The following is a 13887-nucleotide window of genomic DNA, read 5'->3' on the forward strand; positions in this document are numbered from 1 at the left end:
TTATAGTCTAAGACTCTGACATCGTAACTGTCACATTTTTTTAAGTGTGGTTAGATAATTCTAATGATCTGGAACTGTCTTGTACCTTGATTACTTATTGGAGGCAGATCAATGCTTGCGTTAGTGCCCAGCTGATAGCCCACGCCCTTATAACAAAAAACTGAAATCTTAATTCACTCCGTACTATGTACAGCTAAGCGTCATTATGGTAAATATGGCATGATGATACATGTTCTTATTTCTTAAAAATTAAGATAACGTGATTTGGAGGCAAATATTTTTGCGTCCATCTTTTAGTGCAATGCTTCTACAAAGTCGACTGCACGTCAGTTTGGTTTCTCTATGACTGTTTATCGATAATTTCTACGGAAGATTACATCCAATGGAATAGTCTATGCCAGGAGAAATAATCATCCTACAAGCATTTAGCTATACGTATCTTCTTTTCATTGCATAAAAAAATCCTTTTATCGTATCTCATGTTTCTTCATAGATACTATCGTCAAATTTGTCATCAATCGAAATTTCCGTCCATCATTTGTTGAGAGTCGACTCATCGCTTGTTGGCTGTTTGTTTTGGTCTTCAAGTTCATTTGCTGAGCTTTTCAAGGACCAGTCTAAGTGTACAACAAGTGTATTTGTATCTTCTTAGCCCGCGAGCATCGCTTTCTTCCAGACTGAAACCTTGTAAGAATTCTCTCCTACCACAATGGACCTCGGATATTTATCGAACTACTCACTTCTATTCACCCCTGGGGACCTAATGTTACCCATGAGTTGGCTCCATTAACGTCTTTTTTAAATTAATTATTTAAAAACTAAACTAGTGAGCAACACTCTGCGAACAGTGGTTGTAAAACAATAACCACGGTTTTAACTAAAACCGTGGCCTCCAAAAATACCCTCTTATACCTAGATTAGCAGGAGCTAGTGGGCTCCTGGTTGATTTGCGGTTGAAGTTGATGGGCGTATTCTCATAATGAAAAGGGTCTTTAATAGTGAAAAGTCCTTGGGCAGTTATTTTGAAATTTACTACTTGTACAAGGCACTGGCTCAAAAGTTATTTCAATAACAGTTGACAGGCGGATTCAATAGCGTTATCCAGTCCCTATCGTTAAAAAAACCATCAGGCGAAAAACTTGACAAATTTTAACCGTTGGTCGTAAGAAAAAATCACCGTACATGTTTATCTTCTCAGTACAATGTGTTATTTTGTTTCATTTTGGGTTAACCGATAGCTTTAAAATGGGAAAAAAATTAACCGTTTACCGTAAGAGCTATCATCCCATTGAGTTCTTCCTATCAAAGATCGTAGTGTTCAGGAAGCATACTGGCTAGTTTTTTATTTTTATTTTTTCAAGCTGGCCAAGCTGAAATGTTTATTTTTGTCCATGAAAGAAATAGAAAAACAAATTAACTAAATTGTCTCGTTTTGCTGTTTGTGTAACTTGCGCGGAACGGATCCGTTACTTGTTACACGTTTATGTTAAAAAAAAACCTTATACTAATAAGAACAAAGCAACGGATGACTTCAATATGTCTTCGACAGGCTTTTAAAAGTGAAGCAGAGGCAACGTAACTGCATTCGGTTTGAGAGCGTAAGATGTACTCGTTGTCATTTTAACATCTTTTTAACAGTACACGCAATTGAAGTTATACTATGGCATGCACAGGTACCAGCAAGGCACTGTCACGTGAATAACAACAAAGCTTGCCTTACCTGAAAAAAGTACCCGCAAACAATCGCAAGCTCTAACCGGGTACATTTCGAGCGCTCAAAATACAACTCTCCATTTTTGCATTCGAACATTTTCAAACATGCGTCAACCAAAGGATTGAAGTTTAAAATCGTGTGCGCGCATGCAATTGTCATTACTACGCTAACGTTGTGGGGAAGTTTGAGACCAGCTCCTTATATGGATGAGGAACTACAGCTCAGCCAAATAGGATTATTTATTTTGTTTTTTACAATTATGTTTCCAGGCCCTTAATTCGAAGTTAACCCCGTTTATCTCAGTATGTCATCATGGAGCTTTTCCGAATTTCCTTAGGTGAAATGTGACGTACATGTATAAATCATTCAACATCAAGTTTTTTTGACATTAGAACGATGTAAGTGTGTATGATAAAAAACGACAAAAATGCCCATCGCTGATTATTAATATCCAAAACCTCGCTAAAAACTACTAATGGCATAAATTTTGAGGGATAAAAATGGATTGAATTTTCATTCAAAGATCATTTTTAGTTAATATGAGTGGTTGCACTGTAAGTGACCTTTGGATACGGGTGGAGAACAATACAAACAGGCCGTTGGGACTTGGTAAAGAGTGACCACGACCACTTAATTGATAGAGGTGACCGCTTGTAACTTTTAGTAAACAGACTTTGACCAGTTATTGTATCACCGGGGTAACTTGGATACGACAGGATGTGACGCAGTGTAGCGTATACGTCAAACAATGTGGTCAGCACTTTGGAATTATGGACAAAATTCTTGTATAGATCTGGATACTTCTCAGTAAACCACCTTGGGACTGCATTGGACATAAACGGAAGTCTCTCCCCTAATTTCCCCTGGAGTGTCTTTCCTACCTCAGTATATCGAATACCATGCTCGTCAAATATAATCAAAGAACATTCTCTAGAAAACACCCTCTTTTTAAGGTTTGTAGTGCATGGGAGGTCCGTGGGCGCGGTTGAAATCTCCAGTTGCTTGAACTTCTAGCAGAGCCGGTAAAATATCTCCGGAATGCTTTAATCATAAGATGATTTCTCAAATGGAAAATAGGAGATTCATAACGGATTGATAAAGCAAAGGCCCTTGCAGGTGTGGTTGAAATCTTCAGTGGCTTACACAATTGCAGGGTGGAAATATCGCTAGAATCCTTTAAACTGAAGATGATTTTTTTAGGAGGGGCGCATGGTCGCCTAAGAGCGCACTATATGATTCTTAATCCTTAGAACTTGTTCACCGTGTTACGCGAGACAAACGCGACATGCTAAATTATCCCAGGTTGCAACGTGCTAACAGGGTGGATGGGACCATCAGCTTTTGCGCTTTTAAAGTATATGGTTTTGCTCAGAGTAGTAATTCAACTCTTTAAGATCTGATTGTGACTTCTCCCCTTTAGCTGCTACACATTTCCTTGTAAATTTTCATCATACCTGTTTGTTGAACAATGTAAGGATACTGTAGAGAGAAGTTTCATGTGAATCACTTCTGGGAGTTAACGTCAATTAGGAGACTTACACACAGCAACAGCAACTGATGATTAAAAAAATTTATTCGCAAAAAATATTCTTTTGAATCAAACGCTTTTTCTCCAGTTTCTTTGTTCATTTTCATCTTTCTTTCCTTTGATGTCGACAAAAGCAAAGCAGAGCATAGAAAAGTAACTTGAAAATTTAACTTATTAAAGAAAAAAAAAAATTACAAAGCCTCTATGCACAAACTGTGCCAGTACAAATGTAATTCGTATAAGTCGGTACGATCCTGCTAATTAAACTTCATCTTGAATGGATTTCTGAGGTAGCGGAGGTCGAACATATCAAGGGGAAAAGATATATGCGGGACCAGGAGACCCCTGGGGAAGGAGATTACGGAATTCCACTAAATCATGGATCTTAAACTACGGGCTTAAGTATATACATTACGAAAAGTAACTTTCAGAGCGCTTCTCGATTGAGTGTCGCAAAACCAAATGACTAATTAGAACAGAGGAATCAAACTAAACGAGGCAAACTGCCAAAGCGCGGGAAAACGTGGGCGACATAGTCATGATTAACTTCAGTTTTGCATCTGATTGGTTGAGAGTGACGCAAGTTTTTTGGACCAAACATAGACCGAAGTAAAGCAAAACCAATGCATTTTCGGATTACTTTAAGACACTCAATTGAAATTGACTCTAATTAACTTTTCTTATATAATAAGATTCTAATCGCTATAAAAATTATAATATGAGATAAAAAAACTACTACAATAATTTCAGGATCTATAAAAACAGCCGTTCGAAATAAGATCTTGAGCCAGCGCTCTACTCTTTGAATCGCGAAATAACATAGAATGCACTGAAGAGGGTTGGAAAAAATGCCTGACGTGGTTGAATTTTTTATAAAGAGCAAATACAGAGAAAAGCATCGTTTCGCAAATCAATCAGTGAACATTTATGAAAAATCTTTTTTCCGACACATACGAATGTGCAATTCATTTTTTTCTAAGATTTTACGAGAATGAATTTTAGCATAGAAATGAGTTGTAGTAAAAATTTCAGGAAGCTTCTCAATTAGAAACTATATACTTCATGAACTGATTACACGCAATTTTTCAGATAGTTAAAGATATATAAAAATTAGACTTTTCATTCGTTTAGAACGAACCGAAAATTTCCGTTAATCTCTTTTTTCTCTGCTTACCTTAATTCTTGAGGTAATTTAGAGGAACAAAGATTATCTTAAGTGCCACGAATTTTTCCTTTTAACATTTCTCTTAATTCTTCTGGAATCGCTATAAAACTATTTCAAACGGAAGCTTCAAGTTTTCACAGAGAAGATTCATTAATTGATCTTCCCCCTGGGTGGCAGAGGTGACTGCTTCGTAAACCCAACAGATTCTTTGTTTAAATGTGACTGCTAGCTTTTTCGCTTCACAGTCCAAGCACAGCATTTAAAACTTTTCCAATCATTTTGAACCAACAGATCAATATAAGCGTTCCGCTGATTGTCCACGAGAGCCTCCAACATATATTGCATCGCCGTTTTATTTTCTGTTTTTCGCTATTTTTTGTAATCTTCACTTGTTGCCTAGACTAAGAGCAATCCCTGCATTTCGGAGAAGTTCGTCGTGTGGATAAAACACAACAGAGGAAAAAAATGGATGCTAGGGCGTCTGACTCCCAGAGTTCCGCGCGGCGCACTGACATCAATTTGTTTTGCACTGACGGACCCAGACTTCGCCTAAAAGCAGGGATTGCTTGTCCACTAATCCTTGTCAGTCATTTTTATTAACCAGTCACCTCTGCTAACCAGTCTTCTGGTATTTTTTTAACTCTTTATATCCAACTGAGCATTAGGAATCCTATTTTGGGAGAGAAAGGATCAACAGTTATTATTTGAAAACACTTATTCGCGTGTGACAGTCACCCGATATAAATCACACCAATACTACTTGTCATAGAGTTGACTGTAGTCCCCATTAGCGTCTTTGCTGTCCGCTTCAGCGATGTAGTCATACTCTACCGGCGGCGGCTGGAAAAAAAAAAGGATCCAAAAGTGACTTGGTGATAATCAACACGGACTATCATTGAAGTTGACACTGCTTAGTTTGTAATTAGAAACACAGACAGTCCCAGCTCATGACACAAAAACGAATGTGAATAAGACAAATGCTTTCGAGCGGAATTGTGCTACAAAAACACGATATTAAACGCGCTTGTGTGGGAACTCAACGATTTTATCATAGAAGTATGCGGAAGAAATGAGCAAACCGCGCTACTTCGCCGAAACTAAATCCACATGGTCTAAGCTATTGGTGAACAGAAACGAATACACCGACGCAACTATTGAAGACAATTTTCCGACGTAAAAACGAACTTCCTTCTACAAATCCGCAAGTGTTTCTCATGAGTATAAGGAAGAAATTAATATATCAATAAGCGCATAAATAAACGAAAAAAGTAAAACAAGACGTATGAACCGTTTGAGCAAATATTTCGACTAAACATCTAAGAAAAAAGTGCTATTATGACTATTTTTGTACCTTGAAGGATGTTTTCATATAGCCATTCAATTCTGCCTCTCTTAACCACACGTAGACACCAAAGGAAAACCCTCCCCCCACCTTCTAAAAAATACTTACCTCTAGCTGAATGTCCCTCAAGGGCATCAGAGGTGTTTGCCGGCCTCCCCATTTTCTACCATTAGAAAAAAAAAAAAGGCGTTGGGTAAAGATAATGATAAAGTCCTGTGAGATAATTACTGGAATATTTTGGAATACTGTGCTGTTACCAATACTTTCTCATTGTCCCACACAGCCTACCCTCATTTCTATTTCAGCTTCCTTCCAAACAAGTCCCTTCTACCCTCGCCCTCTCAATCCCTTGCTCTCGCATTCCTTCTTATTCTTTTGCTCTCTTCTTTCCATTCCTTCGTTTCTCTCTTCCTTCCTTCCTTCCTTCCTTCTCATCTATTTCTCCCTCTCCATCTCTGTCTCTTTTCCCATTATTCCTTTCTCAAAATCACACACCTTTGTCAGTTTCTTTCTCCATATCTGCATCTGTTTCCTTATCCTTCACTCCCAATACTTCTCTTCCATCCTCTCTGGAGGATTTTGATTGTGTCACGGTAAGATTTACGTGATCCTTCCTTAAGGTTCTGTATTATTCTTATGATCTACACCCTCATCATTGGCAGTTAATTAGTAGTCAGTTTTCTATACCTATCCTACCCCCCACTTCATACTCTGTTGGCGACGACGACTGATATCCCCTCTGTTTCCTTTAAAATCCGTATGATCTCCTCCCCCCCACCCACCCCCTCAAAAAAAAAACTTCCATCCCCCCCAGGGATAGTGGATTGATTGGTTCCTGAGCTCCCTGCCCTCTCACACTGGCATCCCTTACTGTCTTCCCCCCCTTTCTTCCACCCTAAAAACCAACAGAAATTCATCTTCATACCTTACAAAGTAAACAGCAACTCCAGCTATCGTACATCCTACGAGAACTGAAATAGTAAGCCCGGCAATTTCTACGCTACTTAATTTTCTTTCTTGGGTCGTTGTTGTTTGGGTCTCTGAGGAATAAAAGAGAGATCAGTGATTGAGGAGTCTATTTCAAAAAAATACTTTCACACAACTAAACCAATAATAGAAAATTATCCCAATCACTGATCAAAACTTTGGGTAAGAAGTATTTTCACAACATGAAAAAAAATTGTGTTTTCCCAATTATATTAAGAACACATGCGTGTAGGTTAATGTTACTGTATATACAGGAGGTAATGTGTCTAAAAACTTGAAAACCTGTAATTGTCATGTCATGTCGTCATTGTATTTGTGCCTATAGAACATTCATTATTATTATAAGTTTCTTTTTTTTTTCTGATAGGCATAGGTAATTATTATTGTGGGTATTTTCAGCAAAATATTTGTAATCCTTTGAGCTGTAGTTTTGTTATTTTATTGTTCAGGTTCCTTTTGTTTGGTTCATAGTTTTCAAGGTTGTCACCCATCAGGTTTAACCCTTTAATCCCTAAGAGTGACAAGGTTCTAATTTCTCCTTACAATATCACCCCTGAAACAAATGTTTAAGTCACAAGAATAAAGGAAATGATCAGCAACTAACGAAGCTCTTGATGGTTTTACAAATTCTCCTTGTTAGAACTTAGGTAATGTATAGAAAACAGATTGGAGAATATGCATAATGATCCCGTTAGGGTGTAAAAGGTTAAATATGCTGACTTTTCTACATTCCAGGGTTCATTGTGATTCATGTTGTTGGATTCAGGATGTTATGTAGCTGTTGTGATATTAAACTTGTTTGTTGTTTTTTTTTTTACCAATAATCCTGAGTAAAGTCGCCAGTGCCAAAACATTGAACTCATAACAATCACACTCAGGCAGGTAATACCACATTTATGCAAAGAAGGATCATATCAAGGGGTGAGTGGCAATGAAGATTCATGCTTTGCACTTCATTTGCATTTGCCTCACATGAAATTCTGCTCTTTTTCATCACTCACCTTGCACTTTCTTAATGACATGAAACAATCTGCGTGTGCTGGACTTTCCTTCCATATTACGCATGATCATGAAGACATCATAGCTGTGCGCATTTTCCAATCTTGGTAAAGTAATGCTGGTTGCTTTGGCATCAGTAGTATAACTACAACCTTTAACTTCCCTCTGGCCAACATGGTATGCGCATGAAATCACGTATTGACCAGGATTGCCCCGCCATGATGAGGTATCTGCTGGCTGAGAGACAATTACTTTTTGTCATCATCATGGTGGCATTAAATCAAATCTCTATTACCAGACATCACTATGAGAAGCACTCCCCTCCCAAAGAGATCGAATGATGAATAATAGCAAAGAACAAACAAACAAATTATTTCATGAGGCAGCCAAGAGGGCCCCATCTCATCTGAGTGTGGTAAAAACCAAAACCAAGTACCGGTGATAACAATTAAATTGCCCAATCATGGAACAAAAAATCACAAGGAGCAAATCAGAACTCAAAGTAAAAACAATTAAAGTGTTAAAAGCCTTGGAAATGCGTGTAGCCAAGGCACCATTGGTTTATAGTTTTGCATCTGAATAGTAAAGAAAATGGCATGATTTTTCTGGACTAATCACAGTGGATAGATAACACAAAACCCATGAAATCTTGCTTTACTTCAGACAATATATTGAATTTTTTTTCAGAAAAGCCTTTCCCGAAAGAAAAAAATCACTCAGATTATCTCAATCATTAGAGAAAAATATAAAGCCTGTAAACTATGAGTTTACCACGATTATTTAGCCTTAGACCACAAGTTTTGTGCCTGAATGATTTTTAAATTGAAGTATAGCAGACTCAATGATGAACCATTTTCAAATTGAAAAAAGTCCAGTTTGAAGTGTACACACTCAGACATGTGTTCTAAAAAGAAATTTTAGGTATCAAGAATTAAGGTTTAAAACCCACCTCCCATTCCACTGATACATTCCTGAGACCAGAATTGCCCGGAAAGGATATCGAATAATCTCTTATCACCTTTGGTAGATTGACTGGATCTGTAATCAAAATGATTGATGTCATCTACAGCTGTAGAGGGGTGGAGGGAATGGAAGAATATGCTAAAGGATTGCGAGATTGGAGAGAGGGTTAATCAAGACAGAAAAAAATTGGAGCAAAGGATAAAGGGAGGAGAGTTAAAGTGAAGTGAAGGAAAAGAGAGAGAAATAGATTGTAAAAGGAAAGGATGGAATTAGAGTGAAGGGAAAGGAGGCAAGATCAAGAAAAGGTCAGTAAATGGGGGTATAGTTTAGGGAAGTGACCTGCCAGGGGCCTGTTTCTCAAAGGTCCTTGTACTTTATGGGCCCCTATGGCTGTTCTGTTTTCATTCCAGATGGGAGTTTCAAAAGTTTTGAAAACTATACAAACAAAACTATCAGCTAAAGAAACAAAATGGACTGGTTAGGGTGCTAGAACTTGCTCTAGAGAAACAGGTCCCACGAGACAATTAGGCTAATGAGAAAAGAAACAAAGAGGCAATGTGTGCAAGAAGGTGGAAGACAAGAGGGAGAAGGTGATAAGGAAGTCCTTAGAAAAGAACAGTCAGAGTGACCAATGGCAAAAGAGAAAAATGAGCATAATGATAGGTACATGGCACTTTATACTGTCAAGAAAAACAAGAATTGCTTACTCATATTGGATGCCATTGCAAATACACCCATGAAAATGATTCATATTTAGACAATGTGTAAGGTGACTCAACAGTTTGCAAATAACAGGGAACATTTCTGTAACCAAGTGTGGGTTGTAGAAGAAATTAGAAATTATGGCCTGGACTACATAGATACAAGGGCAACAACTATTAAAAAGACATACAGCCTGCTTTTGTCCTGACAATTTTTGGCCCGATGGCTTCACTCCAGTCTGATTCATCTAATCTGACCACAACATAAACATAATACTCTGTAAAGTCTTTCAGTCCAGTAAGCAGTGTAAATTCTTTATTGGATCTAGTGCTTGTCTGAAATGAAACAAACATTAAAAAAGTATGTGCATTAATATTAAATTAAAAAATTACTTGGGTATTCTCTTAATTTAAAAATAATGACATTAACTAATTTTAATTAGTAATCATGATAAAATTGGCCCTGATGATTAAAGAAATAAATGTCCACCTGAATGAATGAATAAATAGTTTGACTTGTGCATACAATAAAAACAGTGAATAGTCATTTTGAAACATGAAAAATAAATCAATACATAAAAAACAATTTTTAAATCATTTTTTATGCTACTCACATAGGTTTCTCAGACCAGGAGACCACAAGTTTTCGTTCCATTTTCCCACTCTTTCTGCCAATTTTCATTCACCTGTCTTGAGCTATAACTTCTCCCACTCCTCTCCTCCCCCCTCTCTTTCTTCACAAATTACTGATGCAGTTTTTTATCTTGACATGTAAATTGGATTTGTTCATTTAATTTTATTAAAGCTTTGAGGACAGTTCTCTTAGTCAGTAACGTTTCATTTACAATGGGTGATGTGTGAAAAATTAGTTAGAAAATGTTTACCTAAACATACCCTATTTTTAATCTCTCCTTTGGCATGATAGAGCACTGTATAACTTTGGTCCGCTAGATCCCAAGATGGTCTGGCTTTCCAACGCACACGTAATTCACCGTCTTTATCTGTGCGCTCAACACTAAAATTTTCAGGAGGCTTGGGTGTAACTGAAAGACAATCATTAACCTTTTAATTTTCCAGCAGTGACAATAACATGTAACGTCTTGTTAAATTATCAAAATATTTAATCCAGCAAACAGGTAATGAGATTACTCAAAATTATCAGGCAGAATTAAGCTGTCATCTTGATCTAACACCAAATTTTTGTAACTAATTAACCAGGAAATGTGTAACACTGAGCTGGATGAGACAATTAACAATCAGATTCTAGGAGTTGAAGGTTTAATGACTGAAATCATTATGGGGATTGTGATATTATTAGCAATACTAAAATTATCCTAAATTAATGAAGAAGCACTTTGAAAAAAATACCTGAACTAAAAAGGATATATGGCAGGTAAATAAGACTTTGTGCACTTCCAACAGCATTTGTGGCCATAACAGAAATATTATAGTCACAGGCATCTGAGAAAGTTTTCAGAATGCACTTGAAATTCATTGTAGTGCTGAAAATGTTTACAGGCTGGCATTCATTTATGTTGATCAACCAGCAGGCAGTTTTCTGACATGAGTTGTCAGGTTTGTCATTGCACAATTTGATGGAGTAGTTCACAGGTAAACCACCAGTATAGCTGGAAGATGACCACAGTATCCAGACATCTGTAGATGGATAAACACCATAGATTTTGAGGTTTAAATTCCGTGGGGAACTTGGTGGATCTGGAAAGCAAAAGTCAGAATAGTTTATATGACTGTGTGAGTCTCCACGGAAATTGGCTTTAAATATTAACTAATTTATACCATCATATGCATATTCCTGTTCTCTATATATCTATTGTGCTGATGAGGAGAATTTGTTTAACAATCCCAAGCTTCTTTAATTGGTGATTGCTCGATTCAGGGTGTTACTGTGAGGAGAAGTTGGTTTCTAATCATTTTAGGGACAAAGGGATAAAGTATCACACTTTATAATATAAAAGCTAATTGAAAAGGAGAATCATGAGGTAATTGAAGGAGTTAAATGCAATAAAGCCTTTTGTACATTTAAATTGAAGCCTACAAGATTTCTAGTTTGCTTATAAAAGTCCAGGGAATATTAGGTATTTAATGTGTTTTTGATACACAGTGTGTCTTATTACAAACTTAAATGTCTCAATAAATTTTAAACAAGTGAAACAAACAAAATAACCAAAAAAAAAAAAAAAAATTCACAAAACACTGTCCAGTGAGTACCCAGTACTAAGTGAGGTAAACTTTGATTTTAAGAACTTGACTGATCTAATAATTACTTTATCTCAGGTTGTTGGAATGTCTGCCATTGCTAATTACATTGATCCTTTTCAAGATTACTCTCACTCAGACGATCAGAATACTTTATCAACAGTTACCTCTAGGTTCAAACCATTTACTGCTTTTTTTAAAACATTCTTCCTTTGTAATTTATCCATGTATGTATGTGGCTTTAAATTCAATGTTTAGTTTTGTCTTTCTTTGAGATTTGGAGGAGTTCTGGTATTTACACAGTGACCATAATTCTTACAATAAACTGCACTGAAATCATATCAAAAAAAAGTTCTCAATAAGTAGAAATTATATCAAAGTGAAATTAAAACAGACTATTACCTGCCACAGTGACTGAGATATTTACTCCTTGGGATTTATCACCAGATACTGGACCACACCAGTAAATTCCATTATCATGGGCACTTGCATTCAATAATTGCAACTGAACTGTTGAATCATCAATTTTTTTCGCTCGATCAAACAGCCATTTGTCATTGTGCTTCCAGGATACATTAGGGCTTTGTCCAAATCCAGATCTTACAGTGCAGTTTAACAGAAATACAGAGCCCCTTAAGACAAAGTATGAATTGTCAGGGCGCCCTGGTTCAATTGTGACAAATGAAGCTGAAATAAAAGCAATGTAATTGTTATTTTCACTAAATTTATAATGATAAGGTTCTGGGAGATTTCACTTGCCAAAGCCAAAAAAGTATAAGTAAACATCTCATATATAATTCTTTAAATCCAAATCTGCATTTACTAACTAAAGGTGACTCACAAATATTGCCTATATGTGATTTAAACAAAACTAGTTTTGTCAAAAACCATGTCAATTTATTACCTTCTAATATTTAAACATAAGTCTACAGCAATCAACTGATGAGGTTTTGAGCAAACATTCTATAATTTGTAAATCATTTGGGCAATATTAGTGTGTGGAAAGTAGTTGCAAATTAGGATTTTCCTATATATAACGTAAGTACATGTACTTAATAGGCAGACCAAAGATGTACCAAACGTTTTAGTAACAGATGACATGTATCTCACCTCTCTTTGACATTTCAGAACAATATCCTGGCAAGAGTTTTAAAGAATGGAGAAATTTTAAGTTGACTGTTGAAACTGATTTCGGATTTAAATTGCTTTTTCAAAATTTGCTACTTACGTCCATACCTAGATTGCTCCGTATAGCAACTCCAAAATGCACCCCCAGTCAGAAAGTAAACTAACTGGCGTTCACACGCCGTTAATCTGTACTTAATTTAGACATCGACATTTTCGCACACAGCGTAAGTCAGTTCCGATATTGTATCAGGCTCATTAAAAGATAGCATCTGAACCACGTTGATTTTGTTCATTAATTTAAAGAAAATAAATTGCAGCTCAATTATGCAAGAGGGAAGGAAATGACTGATTTCATTCTAAGAGTTGAACTGGCTTATATGAAAAAAGAATCAAAACCAAACAAAACAGAAACTGTAGAGCCACGAAAATTGGCGAGCAACCAAAGAAATAAAAGGGATTTCATTCCTCCCTGCAAACAAATTCAATATATTCCGTGTACATGCCTTCTATGATTCGAATCGTTAAAGGAATTCAGTGATAACTACAGAGAGAACCTTAATAAATTAAATATAAAGTCACCCTTTTAAAATTCGAACACAATTCAAACCTGTTCACCATGCCGATAACCTTAAACCAAATCATTTTATAAACTTACTTCAAAGGTGCAACGTCCATTATAACGCAAACTAAATAATTGATATATGCAGAGTGCTTGGTTTAGTTACTAAAAGCACACAACGAACCCCAAAGAAGTGTATTTATCAAAATGAACCTTCCATCTTACCTCGAGAATGATTTCCTAGCGAGGAAACGTAGGTAAAGGACAACAACGAAAATAATATCGAGTAGAAGGGAAGTAAACTGTACGAATTCATTGTCTACGTTTGACTTCGTGCCAACATCGCAATAGAGGATACCTTTGCATGATTCATTAGGAAAATCTCGTCTCCTACGCAAAATGTAACTAAAAATTACTTCATTAAAATAACTCTTGGCTTGTAAAATTAATCTCCCCTCATCGGTTTGCCATAAGTATCACAGAACATCCACAGTTGATTGCCAATTTCGGTTTCGAAAGACTGTTATTTTCTGTCACTTTTCACTTCCGTCCTCGTGGTTGTCTGGAATGCTTTTCAATTACGA

At 36.5% G+C, this 13887-nt stretch overlaps 1 protein-coding gene across 3 annotated transcripts; it reads right to left on the reverse strand.

Moving 5' to 3' along the window:
* Window positions 1–3269: 3269 nt before the first annotated feature.
* Window positions 3270–13883, reverse strand: LOC149048858 (uncharacterized). Of its 3 annotated transcripts, XM_089201005.1 has the most exons (11): window positions 12845–13091; window positions 12727–12753; window positions 12019–12303; window positions 10768–11115; window positions 10294–10442; window positions 9591–9735; window positions 8685–8773; window positions 7738–7972; window positions 6675–6789; window positions 5858–5912; window positions 3270–5247 (listed from the first exon to the last, which is right to left on the reverse strand). In XM_089201005.1, the coding sequence occupies exons 2-11, from the start codon at window positions 12737–12739 to the stop codon at window positions 5164–5166; spliced, it is 1518 nt and encodes a 505-aa protein (XP_089057131.1). In that variant the 5' UTR covers window positions 12740–12753; window positions 12845–13091; the 3' UTR covers window positions 3270–5163. The 3 variants fall into 3 exon arrangements, with proteins under 3 accessions (XP_089057131.1, XP_089057129.1, XP_089057130.1); XM_089201003.1 differs by lacking the exons at window positions 12727–12753; window positions 12845–13091 and adding an exon at window positions 13529–13883; XM_089201004.1 differs by lacking the exon at window positions 12845–13091 and having other exon boundaries at window positions 12727–12754.
* Window positions 13884–13887: the final 4 nt, after the last annotated feature.

This window comes from Pocillopora damicornis, chromosome 3 (genome assembly GCF_964200805.1).
Source record: "Pocillopora damicornis chromosome 3, jaPocDami1.2, whole genome shotgun sequence".
Lineage (NCBI taxonomy): Eukaryota > Metazoa > Cnidaria > Anthozoa > Scleractinia > Pocilloporidae > Pocillopora > Pocillopora damicornis.

Excerpts from the sequence above, each read along its gene's own strand:
- LOC149048858 (XM_089201003.1), bottom strand. The coding sequence starts at position 13,619 with ATGAATTCGTACAGTTTACTTCCCTTCTACTCGATATTATTTTCGTTG. Across the intron at positions 8,774-9,590 it reads TGTCAGGACAAAAGCAGGCT|ATCCAGTCAATCTACCAAAG; the intron begins GTATGTCTTTTT and ends TTTTGATTACAG. Across the intron at positions 5,913-6,674 it reads GTTGCTGTTTACTTTGTAAG|AAAATGGGGAGGCCGGCAAA; the intron begins GTATGAAGATGA and ends TTCTAATGGTAG.